The following is a 16,224-nucleotide window of genomic DNA, read 5'->3' as shown; positions in this document are numbered from 1 at the left end:
CCCTACAATAGATAGGTAAACAGAGTAATTGTTATTGCAAAGTAAAGGAATTTTTGCTCAAAATTATCAGACTCTGGAACTTCTTTGTATATTTTCGTCATTGTGTGACTTTCTCCATTTTTAGTCCTGCTAAACAACCAGCCTCAATTCATGTATGAGTGTGAAGCGTTCAGATCACTTATGGTTTAACTTGGCCCATTATTCTAAGTGCTGCTCATGTGGCTGCTGCAGTAGCCAGTGGGTGTCACTGAATTCTAGTAACTGTCAGGGTTGCTGCACTAATATATAATCGTGGCCAGAGGCAGCCCAGTATTACACCGCCTCTTTCGCAAAACAACATTTGCGCCATGGTTATTTGTTTTAGGTGAAGAGAAAAGGCCTGCGGCACAGGAACGTTTTTGACAGCAATGACTACAAAGTGATGACTCATTGGCTCTCCAATGATTTTGTGGACATGACTTTTCCAGACGTTTGCCGGTAGGTAGAACAGAGTTCACTGTTACTTCCCTGCTTCCTTTTTGAAAGTCAATCCAGAATAAGGCTAGGTCTACACTACAGCGGGGGGTCGACCTAAGATACGCAACTTCAGCTACGTGAATAGCGTAGCTGAAGTGGCGTATTTTAGGTCGACTTACCTGGCTGTGAGGACGGCGGCAAGTCGACCGCTGCCGCGCCGCCGTTGACTCTGCTACCGCCTCTTGCCGCGGTGGATTTCCGGAGTCGACGGTAGAGCCATCAGGGATCGATTTTATCGCGTCTTCACTAGACGCGGTAAGTCGATCCCTGATAGACCGATTGCTACCCGCCGATCCGGCGGGTAGTGAAGACGTGCCCTATGGTAGGGTGTAAATTTAAAGTGAATTAACTATTCCTGATTAACTTCATGTGTTGGAAGCTCTTATTCCAGAACCAGAACATCACCCATGGAATTAATTAGGAATAGCTATTCTGGAATAATTCTGTGTGTAGATGAGCTATTAGGGCCTTTATTTGATTTCACTTAATTCACTTCCAAAGTGAATTAAGATGAGCTGAATAAGGACACTCTAAGGGCAGGTCTTCACTACAGGGGGGGGTCGATTTAAGATACGCAAATTCAGCTACGCGAATAGCGTAGCTGAATTCGACGTATCGCAGCCGACTTACCCCGCTGTAAGGACGGCGGCAAAATCGACCTCCGCGGCTTCCCGTCGACGGCGCTTACTCCCACCTCCGCTGGTGGAGTAAGAGCGTCGATTCGGGGATCGATTGTCGCATCCCGACGAGACGCGATAATTCGATCCCCGAGAGGTCGATTTCTACCCGCCGATTCAGGCGGGTAGTGTAGACCTAGCCTCATTCTGAATAAAAGTGTTCACACAGGGACTTAATGCAGTTTAACCAATCCACTTCAGGCCTGTTTCCTTTCCCCAGGCTCTGCTTTGTGAAGCTGGACCTTGTGCTGCTCGCAATTGAATTCAGATCTGGCGTTCATGAAAACAGGTGACTAGCGAAGCTGCTGATCTATTTCTTTTAACAAGAACTTGTCTATGTAGTAACCATTCCCAGCCCCCTTTGGATGAAATTTGTCCCTGGGCAGACAGCAAGCACAAGGTCTTTGCATAACATACACCCCACTTCAGCCCTATTTTGAAGACATATGTGAGATTAGTCTTTGGGCTGGTCAAATGCAAAGGGATGAATTTCACCCCATATGATTAGTTTCCTCTTCACCTCCAGGATGATCAGCAGAAGAGGCAAATGAACTTCAGTACAGGAGTGGACAATGAAAACAGAAGTGACTGCCCGTCAGGGCCGGCTCTAGGTTTTTTGCCGCCCCAAGCAAAAAAATTTTTGGATGCCCCCACCCCAGCCCTGGGCTCCCCCCCGCACCTCCAGCCCTGGGCTCTCCCCCCCCCCCACCTGCACCCCCTGCCACCCCAGCCCTGGGCTCTCCCCCCCACACCCCGTGCTGCCCCAGCTCTGGGCTTCCCCCTTCTCCCCCACCAGTGCCCCCCCACCCACACACCCCCTGCCGCCCCAGCCCTGGGCTCTCCCCCCCACACCCCGTGCTGCTTCCATGGCTCAGAAGTGGAAATCCTCCTACGTGCCTGGTACTGTATCTAAAGCTGCCCAGGTCCAGTAGAGCCTCCTCTCCCTTACTTTTCATTTTAAATGCTAGTGGGATCCACATACCTCCCTTGCTTAGGCTTCAGATATAGAGGGGCACTGTCCATTTAGTCCACCCAATTCTTTCTTTGGGGGCTGCAAGGTGAGGTCACACCAGTATCCCTAATCCAGTCTGGGAATGTCTTCTGAAGGGGGTATCTGGGCCAAAGCCTTCTACTCCTTGGGCATACTTGTTCCCCATTCACAGTGCCACCCCGCTCTAGCAGTGAGCTCTCCATTCACAGCAAGCTGCAGCATGAGGTTTCAGCTACCATACTCCCTCCCCCTCCCTTTCCTGTTGATAGCGGCCAAGGGAATGCTGGGAAATGTAGTTCTTTCCCTGCTCCCGGGCTGGCTCATAGGCAGGGAGCTAACCAAGGAACTACAGCTCTCAGGGCCCCCTGTTGGTTCTCAGCGCCCAGGCTGGACACCTGCCGGCTGCCGCCCCTGCAAATGGGCTGCCCCAAGCACCTGCTTGCTTTGCTGGTGCCTAGAGCCGCCCCTGCTGCCCGTTCCCCAAAGAAGAATGGATCCCGCTTTGGATCTGGATGACTCTCTTCCCCATCATCCTCTCAGATCTAATCATCGATAGTGTATCATGATTTTATACAGCATTTTTCATCCATAGATTTCAAAAGACTTTACAACAGAGGTCAGAGTCATTATCCATATTTTATGGATGGGTAAACTGAGGCAGAGATGTGAAATGACATCCTCAAGGTCACTCAGCAGGCCAGTAGCAGAGCTGGGAATGGAACCCAGATCACTTCATTCCTAGCCTTGTACTCAATCCATGAGGCCACACCGCATCACGTTACTTAATATTACAGACTGAGGTAGTATCAGGAGGAAGTGGCTCTAAAAGCCTCTGAACAGTTCAAACTCAGGGAGCCCTCAGTGGAAGACACAGCATTTCCTGCAAGGGGCTGAGTAGAACAGGTTGAAAATGTTTTTGTGCAGAGAAAAACACTATTTTGTTGAAAATGAATGTTTTACTAAAATGTATTGGTTTTGGCAGAAATGTTTCTCAAGCCCAGGATGGACTATAAGAGAGGAACCTTCCCCAGAGCAGCCAATAGCTCAGTAGTTAGCTAACTCACCTGACTCGTTCACCTGCTGATTCATTGCTTTTAACAAGGACTCAGCTCAGAAATACCAATCCCAAACCACTTTGGATGAAATTTGCCTCTGGACGGAGAGCTAGCACAGGGCCCGTGAACTACTTAGGATACGTCTATAATGCAAAAAAACACCCGCGGCAAAAAGCTCAGGTCTACAGACTTGGGCTTGTGGAGCTTGTACTTTAGCGTTAAAAGTAGCCAAATACATATTCCTGGTCGGGCTGGAGCTTGCGCTCTGAAACACGATGAGAGGGTTGGGTCTGAGAGCCGGGGCTCTAGCCCCAAAGGGAACATGGCTATCTTTAGAGACATCACATCCGCCCAAGTTTATAGACCCAGCCTCTGAGACTTGCTGCCATGGTTTTTTTTTTAATTTTTATGTATGTATTTATTTATTTATTTTTGAAGTGTAGATGTATCCTTCAATCCCACTTAAGCCATGTTGCAAGACTTAAGTGAGACTCACTTGGGATATGACCTAGCCTCAAGTTCCTGATCTACAATAGGGATTAGAACTGGGGTTCTCCACATCCCAGTTGAGTGTGCTGGCTCTTCTGGGACAGGTCTCTCGCTTTTTCTTTTTTCTTTTTTCTTTTTTTTTTTTTTTTTCTGTTTTTGCAAAGAATTTCAAAAGGTTTTGGTTTCACTCCACGTTGGAATGAAAACAAATTTTGTAACCTCCGGATTTTTTTGCAGCCAGCCCTGCTACTGAGCACTCTCATCTCCCACTGGCTTTTTGGCAGATGAAGGCTGGCAGCAGTTCTTAGGTTCGGGCACAAAGAGAGTTGTGGTTTTCTTTGTGTTGAGGGAGGAGGGAAGGTCCCCTGAATCAATATGTGACTTCCTCTCTATAGCACAATTATACAATAATGACTGGCATAGTGCCCCTTTTCCCAGCCAGTACAAGACCACGGTACCAGGGACATGACAATGATGACCATGGACAGAGACAGGCACATGAAAACAGGAAGTGTTCAGCATATTAGGCCTCACTTCATGGTCTTAACTGGAATCTCATGTGCAAACTGCAGATGTTTCACCTTGATTTGGGGTGACCCAGCTCAATCTGAGCCCATTTCTTTCCATCACTAATAGAAACACTTCCCTAGGTTTTAACCTCAGAAGTTGCCAAGGTTCCTCAACTCCATGAAGTGTGGTCACAAAGGTATAGTCTGTCAGTGCTGAAAGCAGAATCTGCTAAAATCTGAAGCTGATCTGGGCCAGAGCCAGATAGTAGTCCCTAACTGCTCTAATGATGAAATGCAAGACACGCTAATGGGGATGCTGGAATTGGCTGAGAAAAGGGGAATAAGTCAATGCTGCAGATTTTAGAAAACATTACGAAATTATCCAGAAAACAGCAGTTTATTAAGTGCAATTATTTTTTTCTGCCTTTGTAAATGAAGTGTCTGCGTGTTTTGGGGAAACTGCTGAGAACATGAACAGAAACACAGACAACAAAACAAAGGGATAGAGGAGAGAGAAAACTGCTAAAGATACCACAGGACTGATTTCCAGAGGTGCTGAATGCTCACAACTGTGAAGTCAGTGAATGTCATGGGTGCTTAGCTCCACTGCAAGTCAGTCCCTGGGTGAATCTGGTGCTTCTGGCGTCTGTAGGGAAATAATGGGAATGAGAAAGAGATGACAAGGGGGGAAACTCTTTGGGGCAGAGACCATCTTTCTGTTCTGTGTTAGTACAGAACCTACCACAATGGGGGCCTTGGTCCATGGCTGAGGCTTCTAGATGCTGCCACAATAATAATAATAATTAATACGGAATATGTTTTTCTTCTGACTCAGTTGTTTGTTCATTAGTAACTGAGCAACTAAAGAGGAGAAGGAGCTGAGGGAAGTGGTCCTCTTCCTTTCTGGGTGGGAAGTGAAAAGATGAATCCTTATGTGGCTGTTCCCTGCTCCAGCTGTACTGCCAAGACCCATTAAAACTGGGTTGAAATCAGTAGGATGTTAGGATGTCACTGGTACATCCAGCAGCTGAGCAGCTCTGCCTAACTGTATCTGATAAATTTAGTAACACTGCAGGGGGATTCTACCTAGATGTACCTAGTACTTATAGCAGCACAGCAGGTGCATGCTCTCTGAATGTGCCTGGGATGTTCAGGTGTCTTTTTCCGGGATGTAATAGTATGTTTAGCAGTGCAGCAGGTGCATTGAACCTGCACATCCCTAATATATTTAACAGCACAACCAGCATGCTTCAATGGGAAGTATTTGGCATTCTCATCAACACAGTGGGTGCACCTGGATCTATCTGGAATATTCAGCAACTGCAGCTAGACTATGAATTGATCCATTACATTAAAATAAATGTTTTTAAATTGTTTGGAGAATGAAAAGAGTTGTTTCCTATAAACTTAACAATCTAACAAACATTTTAAAAAGATTTTAAAAACATTTAAAAAAACATTATTATATTGCGGTAATTATATGAAAATTGGTCTTGTCATTAAGATATTAGATTGGGACTCAGGAGATTGGGGTTTGAGTCGTGGCTCTTCCACAGATTCCCCACGTGTCCAGGCAAGTCAATCTCTCTGCCTCAGTTCCCCATCTTTAAAATGGGGCAAATAACACTTCACTTAATGACAGGGGTATTGTGAAACTTGAACACAACAGTCATAGTGAGGTGGTGTATAAGTGCCTTGTACACTGTAAGGTAATAAGGGACCATTATGACCATCTACTCTGACTCCTTGCAGAACACAGGCCAAAGAAACTCACCCAATAGATGCAGACGATCGGAACAATTTACCGAGGGTTGTGGTAGATTCTCCATCACAGAGAATTTTTAAATAAAAGATTGGCTGATTTTTCCAAAAGATCAGCTCTAGGAATTATTTGGGAAGTGTTATGGCCTGTGTGATACAGGAAATCAGATTAGATTATCAAAATGATCCCCTTTGGCCTTGGAATCTGTGAATGGTAATTTACCTTTTTTGTTTGTTTGTTTGTTTCCAAACTGTTTTCCAATAGCATCCTGGTCAACCCATCTGCACAGATAAAGCTCCATCGAAACACAATAGGCTTTTTTATTGCCAAATCCAAGGTGGAAGTCAAAAGGTAACTTTCCATACTATCCTACAGTAAAATAGTTCTAGAAAAGTAGAGCTTTCAAGAGTTAACAAATGCATTTGGATCTCTTCCTCCACTCCACTAAATTTAATCCAATTTCTCCCGATTTGCTTTTGTTGCTCAGGGCTCATTTTTACTGTAAAGCCTGCCATAGTGATATTGATAATCCAGAGCTGATTAAAAAATGTCACTGCAGAAGCAGATCTCGGACAAGATCCTTTTCAGGTAACGTTCTGTTCAGACTGGGTTTCAGTTAGAGGAAATAGGAAGCAACTAGCTAATTCATACCTGATTCTTAGGTTATTGAGCCATCCTCTTTATTCTGTCTGTGAAAACATAGGTTTGAACATAACCCTTTATCCTTCTGAAAGATTGAAGCTGAATTGCATACAATTTATTGAGTGCAGATCTTTCAGACGAATTCTCAGAAGACCTTTAGATCCCATCTACTCTGACTGGACAGTAAAGGTTCCTGTTGCATTTTTATAAGAGCCACATCTCCTTCGCCAGAATTTCCCCTATGCTCATTGTCATACTTTGCATGGGCCGCTGCTCTTTAACTCCAGAACTGGAGTCTAGGGCAATTGCATCTCATTGGTGGTAGATGCGTATAGTTTGTGAGGTGCTTTGGTTTGAAAGGTGCTACAGGATAAACCCAGAGGTCCTTACTCAGTTTGTACTCAATTCCTGCTCAGGCAAAACTCTCATTAAAGTCAGTGGGAATTACCCTAAGTAAAGGTTGAGTATGACAATGAGTAAGGATGTCAAGATATTACTCTATATAAGATATTATCATCATCGTAAGACTAGGAAATAATAAAAATGAAGGCAGCAAAGATGTATTTGAGGTTGAGCAAGGATGTATTATAAGATTTAAGGATCAGAGGGGTAGCCGTGTTAGTCTGAATCTGTGAAAAGCAACAGAGGGTCCTGTGGCACCTTTAAGACTAACAGAAGTATTGGGAGCATAAGCTTTTGTGGGTAAGAACCTCACTTCTTCAGATGCAAGTCTTGCATCTGAAGAAGTGAGGTTCTTACCCACGAAAGCTTATGCTCCCAATACTTCTGTTAGTCTTAAAGATTTAAGGAGTTTAGGCTAAAAATTGGGAAAGCATAAATTGGATGGGAAAAACTCCTATTCACGATAATGTCAGTGCAACAGTGGAATGGCTCATTCCCATCCCACCCCAAATTCCCTGGCACTGGAAATGGGACGTACAGCCTTTCAGTACTATGTCACCTGCTGAAATCTACCCCAGGTAGTAAGTGCAAATTCTTTCAGTCCATTGGTTCTTCATTGGCTTACGTGAATGATTTGATGGATCTCAGTTCATTCCTTAGTGGATACCTGTCCATGCCAAAATGTACATCACTTTGGTCATTACTAATTAACACCCTTCTTGCTTCATAGATTCATGGAGTTCAAGGCTAGAAAGTACCATTACATCATCTAATCTGACCTTCTGTACATAGCAGGCCATTAAAATTCACCCACTTATCTCTATATTGAGCTCAATAACTTGTGTTTGACTAGAGCACAACTTGTATTATACCACCATGACCAGAAAGACCATGGAACTGTGATACTCTCCTATTCTCAAAAAGTGTTCTCCTCAGAATAATGTTGAGCTCTGTTTTGGTGGCCTTCTGGAGCACCCATGCACAGCAGCTATACATACTGCCTGAAATTTTCAAAAGCAGTCTAATGGAAGAGTTGTGTCTAAATCCCCTAGTTTTAGTGAAGAATGTATATGTAAATCTAGACTGTTTTGAAATTCTCAGCCACTGTGTCTGTGCCCTGGATATAGGACTTTTGCTCTACACAGCTGTCAGTCGGGTATCTTTCATCAGCACTCAGCAAATTCACACACACAAAATATATATTTTAAATTAAATCTCCTTTCAGCAGTAGATGGCAGCCAAGCCCCATTATTAAATGTCTGGCTGAAGTGCACAAGGCTGAGATAAAGGAAAAACTCATTCATAGAGAGTGCTCAACAAAACAGGCCATATGAACAAACACAAGCATGCTGACACCTGGAGGATTCCATGTAGGAATGTCATTTATAAAGAGAAATCGTAGCCCATTTTTCAGTCCCACATACTTATTAAAATAGATGCAACTAAAGTCCCCCAAAGCCAGCCGATTCCCAGACAGAAGCTTCTGTATAATACAAAAACATTTCAAAAAGAGTCATCAAGAGACAGATGGACAGACATTGACACTGTAAGAGCTCTCACACCTGATGGCTTTTCCTTTTCCTTCCTGTGCAATTTAAGGCGGTTGGATGAAAGGGCAAGATGGGATTTTAATATAAACGTAGCCTGATAAAAAACAATTGTTTACAGTTCTGCACCAGATAGACTGCAGGGAAACATGTGCTTCAGAGAGATCGAAGTATTACCAGACATAAGAACTTGCTGTCAGTTCCCCCTAGCAAGGGTCCTGATTTGTATCAGTTGAGAATCTGGCCTTATGTGAATTACACAGGGAGTCTGTGGCAAAGCCAGCAATTGAACCCAAATCTCCTGGCATACAGTCAAATGCCTTAACCTGAAGACCATCTTTCCTCAGACTCAGAGGTTTCTCAGATGACTGTTCCTCCTGAAGCTAGTTAGGCTGTTTTTATACCATATCTGTCTTGGCTTACCATACTTTTATTAAGCCTGATCTCCTGTAAAGGCTGACAGCTGCATGCTGTGCCCTCAGAGAGCTGTTTTCTTTCCCACCCACCTCCTGGAAAACAAATCCCCAGATAAGGAAACATCAGTCACTTGGATAAACTGAGACAGGACACTGTAAGTAAATAGAGGCTGGTAGGATGGCAGGTAGAGCTATCTTGTTACCAGGAGTAAATGCACCTGCTTCTAACACACCTGTGTGGTACAATTGCTACTTATTAAAGTTGACAAATGGCCCATGCAAAAAAATGTTCCTTTTCTGCCAGGTGTATGTTTCAACTCATGAGACCTGATGTTGTAACTCTTCCCAAACTGTTCTAATCCAACTGAAAGAAGGAAATAAAGGGCGTGTGATAGGTTTCCCCTATCAGACTGTGCAATGAAGAGCTATGCAGGTCTGAATGTCTCTTCAGTCCAAGTTCTACCCACATACACACATGGGACATGTTTGGACACACGTAATGTAGAGATCTTTGCTGAGCCTCCTGTCAGGCTCTGACAGTGATAGGAATGTAGAGTGGAAAGGCAGGCGGCAAGACAGAGACTCTGAGAAGCAGTGGGCCAAATCCTGAGATCTTTGCACAGTTGTTACTCAGCAGGAAGGACCTCAGGATTTGGCCAAGAGAGGATTAGATGGAACATCAGTTTATTCAGAGAAATGATACTCTAGTGGTTAGGGTGCTAGTCTGTGACTTGGGAGGCCTAGGTTAATTTCCCTGATCAACTGCCGACTCCCTGTGTGACACTGGACAATTCACTTGATCTCTCTGTGCCTCACTTCTCCATCTGTAAAATGGACATAATAACACTGCCCTTTTCCACAGAGTGCTGTGAGGATAAAAAGGTTCAAGACTGTGAGATGATCAGACAATTGCGTGAGTAATGGGGTCCATATAAGTGCCTAAGACAGGTTCACTCTTCCCTCTATGACTTCTATTTCTAATCAGGCGGAAGAGATTGTCTGGAGCTCTTTCTCTAATCTAAGCGTAACTCACACATGATGAGCATCCCCCACTCTCTTCCCACAAAATGCAGTTGAACACCCAGGCATAACAGGCTGTGCAAATGTGTGTTATACCATAGGACCTAAGGGCTTGTCTACATGGGGACAGTAAAGATATGTCTACACGGAGATTATACTGGCCTAATTTAAGTTTTTTCTGTTGGTGCAGGAACACCACCTTCCCAAATGAAGTTAGCTGTGCTGACGGAAGTCATCTTTCATAGAGATAGTTGTGTTTACACTGGGGATTATGTTGGTATAACGATGTCAGTCCGGGGTGTGGTTTTTTTTCACACCCCTGATCGACATAACTATGCAGTTATAACTTTTTAGTGTAAATCAAGCCTCAAGAAAGTTAATCTGAATTACCTTTAAAATGGATTAGTTGAACTAAATCTAATTAAATCCATGTGGACAGTCTGATGCAGAATTATAAAGTGGCCTTAATTTGGTTGATTTTATTTCACCTTGGAAGTGAATTAAACTAAACTGAGCAGGCTACGTCTACACAGCTCCATAGTGTGAACTGGAGGGGTGTGAATGGCAGAGTGCACTGAAGAGCTGTGCTCTAACTGCCCCAGGTGGATGTGGTTGGGGCAAACTGAAAGGTACCTTGTTCATGTTAACGTAGTCCTCCTTCAAACTATACTATAGCGTATAGTATGCACATGACAGCCATATACATGGCCAATACCCCATAACTACCAGTTAATGCAGTCCTCTTTCAGACAGGACTTTATTATGACAAACAATGTACCTTTTAGTTTACACCAGCAGCGTTCACGTGAAGCAGTTAGAGTGCAACACTTTGGTGTGTTCTGCAATTCGTACTCCCACAGTTCACACTGAGTTACGGTATAGACAAGCCCTGAGTTAAGGCCCCTTTAATTCTGAACGAGCATGTCCACACAGGGTTTAACAAATCCACTTTAAATTCACACCTTTGTTAATTCGGATTACTTTTCCTGAGTGTCCCTACGCAGACAAGCCCTTAGTGCATGGTAAAGGTATTCACCTTTCACTGAATAAGACAACTACCAAAGACACTGGAAAAGTCTGATTTATCCCAATGGTATATAGCTTGGAGTTTGCATTACCAAAGGATAAATGGGAGGGTCACCTGTTTTGGGGGGCAAAACTTGGCAGTTTTGAGTGAGTTTTACTTTTAGTTTTTTGGTTTATATGAATCCCCTAAAAACCACAAACAAAAAGATTTATTTGAACAGCCCTTTGGAATGAAATCATGAGTCGTATGTAGTATTAGTCATGTATAAGGCTATCATGTACATACTATACACATGCACCATAATATAATACTGTGCTTTATTAGCTGTGTGGTTGTCTGGCTAAGCAATTACCCAAAGCCCCATTCTCAAGCATTTGTTAAGCCCCTGCAGAACTCTCATATGGCGCGGTGGCCACTTGCAATCAGCATATAAATACAACCAAGGGATATATAAAGAGAGGCAAATTCCTTTTCACTGCGTTTGTTTTCAGACAAGCTGAGGATTCCTCAAGAAACACTGTACCTTCCAGACCGAGAGCCAGTAAAGTCGATGTCTCTTGGGGTTCTTCCTGTTTCAGGTATCACTGCCAGGTAAGAAATTCAGAACTCTTCTTGGTCTTGCTGCTGCAGTGAATATTTGTGTGGGAGATGAGAATGGCAGGGTGTTTTCTTTCAGGATGGAATTAAAAACCCTTTGCACCTATTACTTTTTGTGGCATTGCTACTGGTTTTGATTGCAATGGATGGTTTAATGGCTCCTCCCTGCCTTGATTAATTGAATGGCCTCGTAGAAGCTCAGTTCAACCCTACACACATCCAGCTTCTCAGTCCATCAACCCATACTCTCCTCGAAGGGCTCAATTCTGCAAGATGCCAGGCATTCTGAACTCAGCACCTGACAAAAAAGTGCTCAGCACCTTGCATGCCTGGAAGGTTTAGCAAATCTGGACTCTGGTGCAGCATGGGAAAACGATGATATAAAGCTGAATGGCTTTGAATCCCAGAGAACCCCCTGACAGCAGTCCCACTTGTCTAACCTAAGCACCAGCCTGAATCAGTCTGCTGACCATAGTGGTGGCAGTACCACCAGGGGAGACCTTCCCAGGTTTCACAGTCTAAATTCCTCCAGCTGTCTCCACTGGATATATGGTCATCAGAAGAATTTGAACATGGGCACCACACTAGAGACCTCTCCTGCAGGGATTAAAGGAGTCACTCCAGTTAAGATAGATTGTGCTACCTCTTACTCACATTGAGTAGTACTTACCTTCCCAAGCAGCCCTACTGACCTTCAGTGGGACTGTTTATTGTGTAAGGTGCTACTCAGCCAAGTAAGGGGAATCACTATCTGATACTTAGCTGGCAGCAGTAGTAGACTGTTATACTGTGATGAACCATGCACTAGAGGGGGATGAAGCACATATTGGCCAGAGTTGTTATACAAGGACTTGTGGGGAGTACACAAGATCCTGGCCGGGGAGGAACACACATGTCCATGCCCATGCGTGATTTTGCTTAGTCATAGCAGGAAAGTCCATTAAGTGTAGATGGGTGTCTTCCATTGTGAGTTAAGTATTCTTTAATGGGCCATTCACTTGAATAGTTCCTTCACAATGTGCTAGCTAAATACCTTGTGGGTACTACCCAGAAGCAAACAATACATGCATAATCATATTAAGCAAATCATAACTTTTCCATTGACACCTTACTTGACACACTTTGTATAAGATTTGTTGCAATTATATAACAGTGGTAACAACAATGATCTACATGGTCATATTTTAATCAGATATTGTCACACAATGTTTGTCACTTTCCTTCTACAAAGGCTTGAGATCTAAGTCGGTTAACCGCTCATGAACACCCGAGACCTGGAGAAAACAAATCTTAATAAATACCACCCCCCCCCCACACACACACAGTCCTTTTGTCTGTTTTGACAGCAAAGACACGCATTGGCATAACAAAAACTCCAGGGTCTCCTCTGGGTAGCTTTGCAGCTCGGCAGCTGTCCCCAGCACTTACATAGGATCAGAACAATAAAACGTTGTTCATTGCTCCTGCTCTACAACCAGTTAGGTCAGTTGTAAATATTGGAACTGCATAGTAAACACATACACACATGCTGTTAGACTGTGCTGACTCGTTAAATATAAGTGAAAACCCAATTAATTTATAACACGTCTCTTTTCCCCTTACATCCCACAACATAATTTACAAAAAAAAGAGCCCTCAACCTGCTGAAATATCATTATTAAAATGTGCATGAAAAGTCAATTATGCCAGAGGGAGGTATTCAAGAGAAGTGAGTTTCCATACTCTGGCATTACACCTTGGGGATTAGGAATTTCTTATTTATTTATTTTTCCCTGAGATCTTTGCTGCCGCTTAACGAAAAGGAACACAAATTTTACTAGGAGATGTTCTGTAATTCCCTGAAGATGCGGCCAAATACGCAAATACATAATTCCCTTCCCCATCAAGATTCTCCCTCACCATCAAATCACAAAAGAGGCAATGATGTCCCATCTAGCCAAGCCATCATTGTACCCTACACAAGGTTTTCGGATGTCTAGATTTAAATGCCACCAGGGATTAGACTTCCACTGCTTCCCATAGGAGGACATTTTACAATGTTACAGTTAGTAGTAGTACTTATTATTGGCATTATAATAGTGCCTAGAGACTCCTATTTGAGATCAGGAGGCACTGTGTACACACATAGTAAGAGACAGTCCCTTTTAAAAAGAGCTCACAGTCTAAATGGAGAAGACAGCCTGTCAAGGCTGTATCCCCACTTTGAACTTTAGGGTACAAATGTAGGGGCCTGCATGAGGACTTCTAAGCTTAACTACCAGCTTAGTTCTGGTCCGCTGCCACCATTCCCTACCCTGGGAAGCTTTTAGAAACTTTTCACCAATTTCCTGGTGAATACAGATCCAAACTCCTTGGATCTTAAAACAAGGAGAAATTGACCCTTCCCCCCTCCTTCCTTTCACCAACTCCTGGTGAATACAGATCCAAACCCCCTTGGATCTTAAAACAAGGAGAAATTGACCCTTCCCCCCTCCTTCCTTTCACCAACTCCTGGTGAATACAGATCCAAACCCCCTTGGATCTTAAAACAAGGAGAAATCAATCAGGTTCTTAAAAAGAAGGCTTTTAATTAAAGAAAAAGGTAAAAATTATCTCTGTAAAATCAGTATGGAAAGTAACTTTACAGGGTAATCAAACTTAAAGAGCTCAAAGGACCCCCCTCTGTCTTAGGTTCAAAGTACAGCAAACAAAGATAAACACTTTAGTAAAAGGTACATTTACAAGTTGAGAAAATAAAGTAAAACTAAGATGCCTTGCCTGGCTTTTTACTTACAAGTTTGAAATAAGAGAGACTTGTTTAGAAAGATGGGGAGAACCTGGATTGATGTCTGGTCCCTCTCAGTCCCAAGAGCGAACAACCCCTTCAAACAAAGAGCACACACAAAAGCCTTTCCCCCCCCCCCCCAAGATTTGAAAGTATCTTGTCCCCTTATTGGTCTTTTGGGTCAGGTGTCAGCCAGGTTACCCGAGCTTCTTAACCCTTTACAGGTAAAAGGATTTTGGAGTCTCTGGCCAGGAGGGATTTTAGTACTGTACACAGGAGAGCTGTTATCCTTCCCTTTATAGTTATGACACAGCCAAAGTCTCAGACTATGCGATAAAGTTTTGCTGGTATAGCTATGTCATCTGTGAATGGGGAAAAAAGCATACCCCTAGCCAACAGAGCAATGCTGGCGAAACCTCTGGTGTAGACACAGCTATGTCAACAGAAGAGTGCTTCTGTCATCTTAGCTAATGTTGTTCTGGGAGGTGGTGTGGTCATGCCGGGAGAAGAACTTCTTCTGTCTGCTTAAGCTGTGTCTCCACTAGCGGGATCTGCTGGCATAGCTATGCCAGCGAAGGCTCTGTAGTGAAGACAAGCCCAAAGGGAGGGGCACACAGAGAGGGGAAGTGATGTGCCCAAGCTCACAAAGCGGATACACACTCTGCTAGATAGAGTTGTCAGGAGCACAACAATTCCGTGCTCCGGTAACTTTCTTCTCTTCTTCTTTGGTTCATGTCCATATTCTCAGCAATGACAATGGGGCCAAATTAAGTCTTTTCCATTCTTCATTCAGTTTCTATTGTCTAATATTCCACAAGTGTTTGTCCCCGACTCCTTGGAGGGCCAGGCATGACCTTCTCTAAGCGGTTGCCACCACTAACTACTCTCGCTAGCTTTAGCATGCCAGCTGAGGTAAAGTACCAGGGTGTGACACTGCAGTGTACATGCAGCTGTTTGGACCCACGAGTGAGAGCTGAGTGAGTGGCCAGGACCAACTGCAAGCAAACCACCCCCTACAGCTGTGGCTGCCTCCTGTGTAGGGGCACTACCGGTTGAACTCACTCCGTACATCCTTAAAGTCACTTTCCAGGTTTCAACATTTGGTTTTGTTCTGCACTGGAATGAAACAAAACCTTGTGCATGTCTTTGCAACAGTGGAATTGAGTGAACATGCCTGAGCGTTTCCATCCTGGGCTGCCTAGTGAGAGGATGACTATCACACTCCATAGCACAGAGGTTAGGTTGAGGTAGTGGCCTGCAATGTGCACAACCCATGTTTATATCCCTGCTCTGCACCCCAAATGCAGCAAAGCAGGGATTTAAGCATGGGTCTTCCACATCCCAGGCCATTGCCCTTACCACTAAGCAGTAGAATGTGTCTCCCTGGCTTGAGCCCTGGACCAAAACCCTTCTTGACAAATTGAAATGTCATTGAACTAGGGATCCTTTGCACCTCCATTGGGATTTTAAAAGAGGATCTATGGAAATTTAGGAGCCCAGCTCCCAGTGATCTTCAGTGGGAGCTGGGTACTTAGCTCTCAGATGCTCCTTTGAAATCCCAGCCTTTGTGTTCATGCACAGAAGTGCTCCAAAAGTTTTCCAAACTGGCTTAATACCATTTGGAGTATGCTCTGCTGCTGCAGCATTAGAAGCCACTTTCTCTTGAACCACTGCAGTGCATATATGGACACAGACTAACTGCATTGGTTCACATTGTGTACCAGAGGCTGTTCAAAATCTTCAAGATGCACCACTTCTGGGAGCTATGGTCAGAACTTTAGGATAGATGCCAAGAGGGCATTGCAGTTGA

At 44.0% G+C, this 16,224-nt stretch overlaps 1 protein-coding gene across 1 annotated transcript in view; it reads left to right on the top strand.

Annotated features, from left to right (window-relative positions):
• KCNU1 (potassium calcium-activated channel subfamily U member 1) overlaps nucleotides 1-16,224 on the top strand; it is a 137,198-nt gene that overhangs the window by 23,535 nt on the left and 97,439 nt on the right. The window contains 6 exon segments of the mRNA XM_065398344.1: nucleotides 389-477; nucleotides 1,414-1,482; nucleotides 6,264-6,350; nucleotides 6,487-6,587; nucleotides 10,217-10,303; nucleotides 11,545-11,644. Coding sequence (XP_065254416.1) covers nucleotides 389-477; nucleotides 1,414-1,482; nucleotides 6,264-6,350; nucleotides 6,487-6,587; nucleotides 10,217-10,303; nucleotides 11,545-11,644 — 533 coding nt within the window.

The sequence above is a fragment of the Emys orbicularis genome, chromosome 2 (assembly GCF_028017835.1).
Source record: "Emys orbicularis isolate rEmyOrb1 chromosome 2, rEmyOrb1.hap1, whole genome shotgun sequence".
Taxonomy (NCBI): Eukaryota; Metazoa; Chordata; order Testudines; family Emydidae; genus Emys; species Emys orbicularis.
Note: the sequence above shows the minus strand (reverse complement) of the source record. Positions and strands in the feature narration are given on the sequence as shown.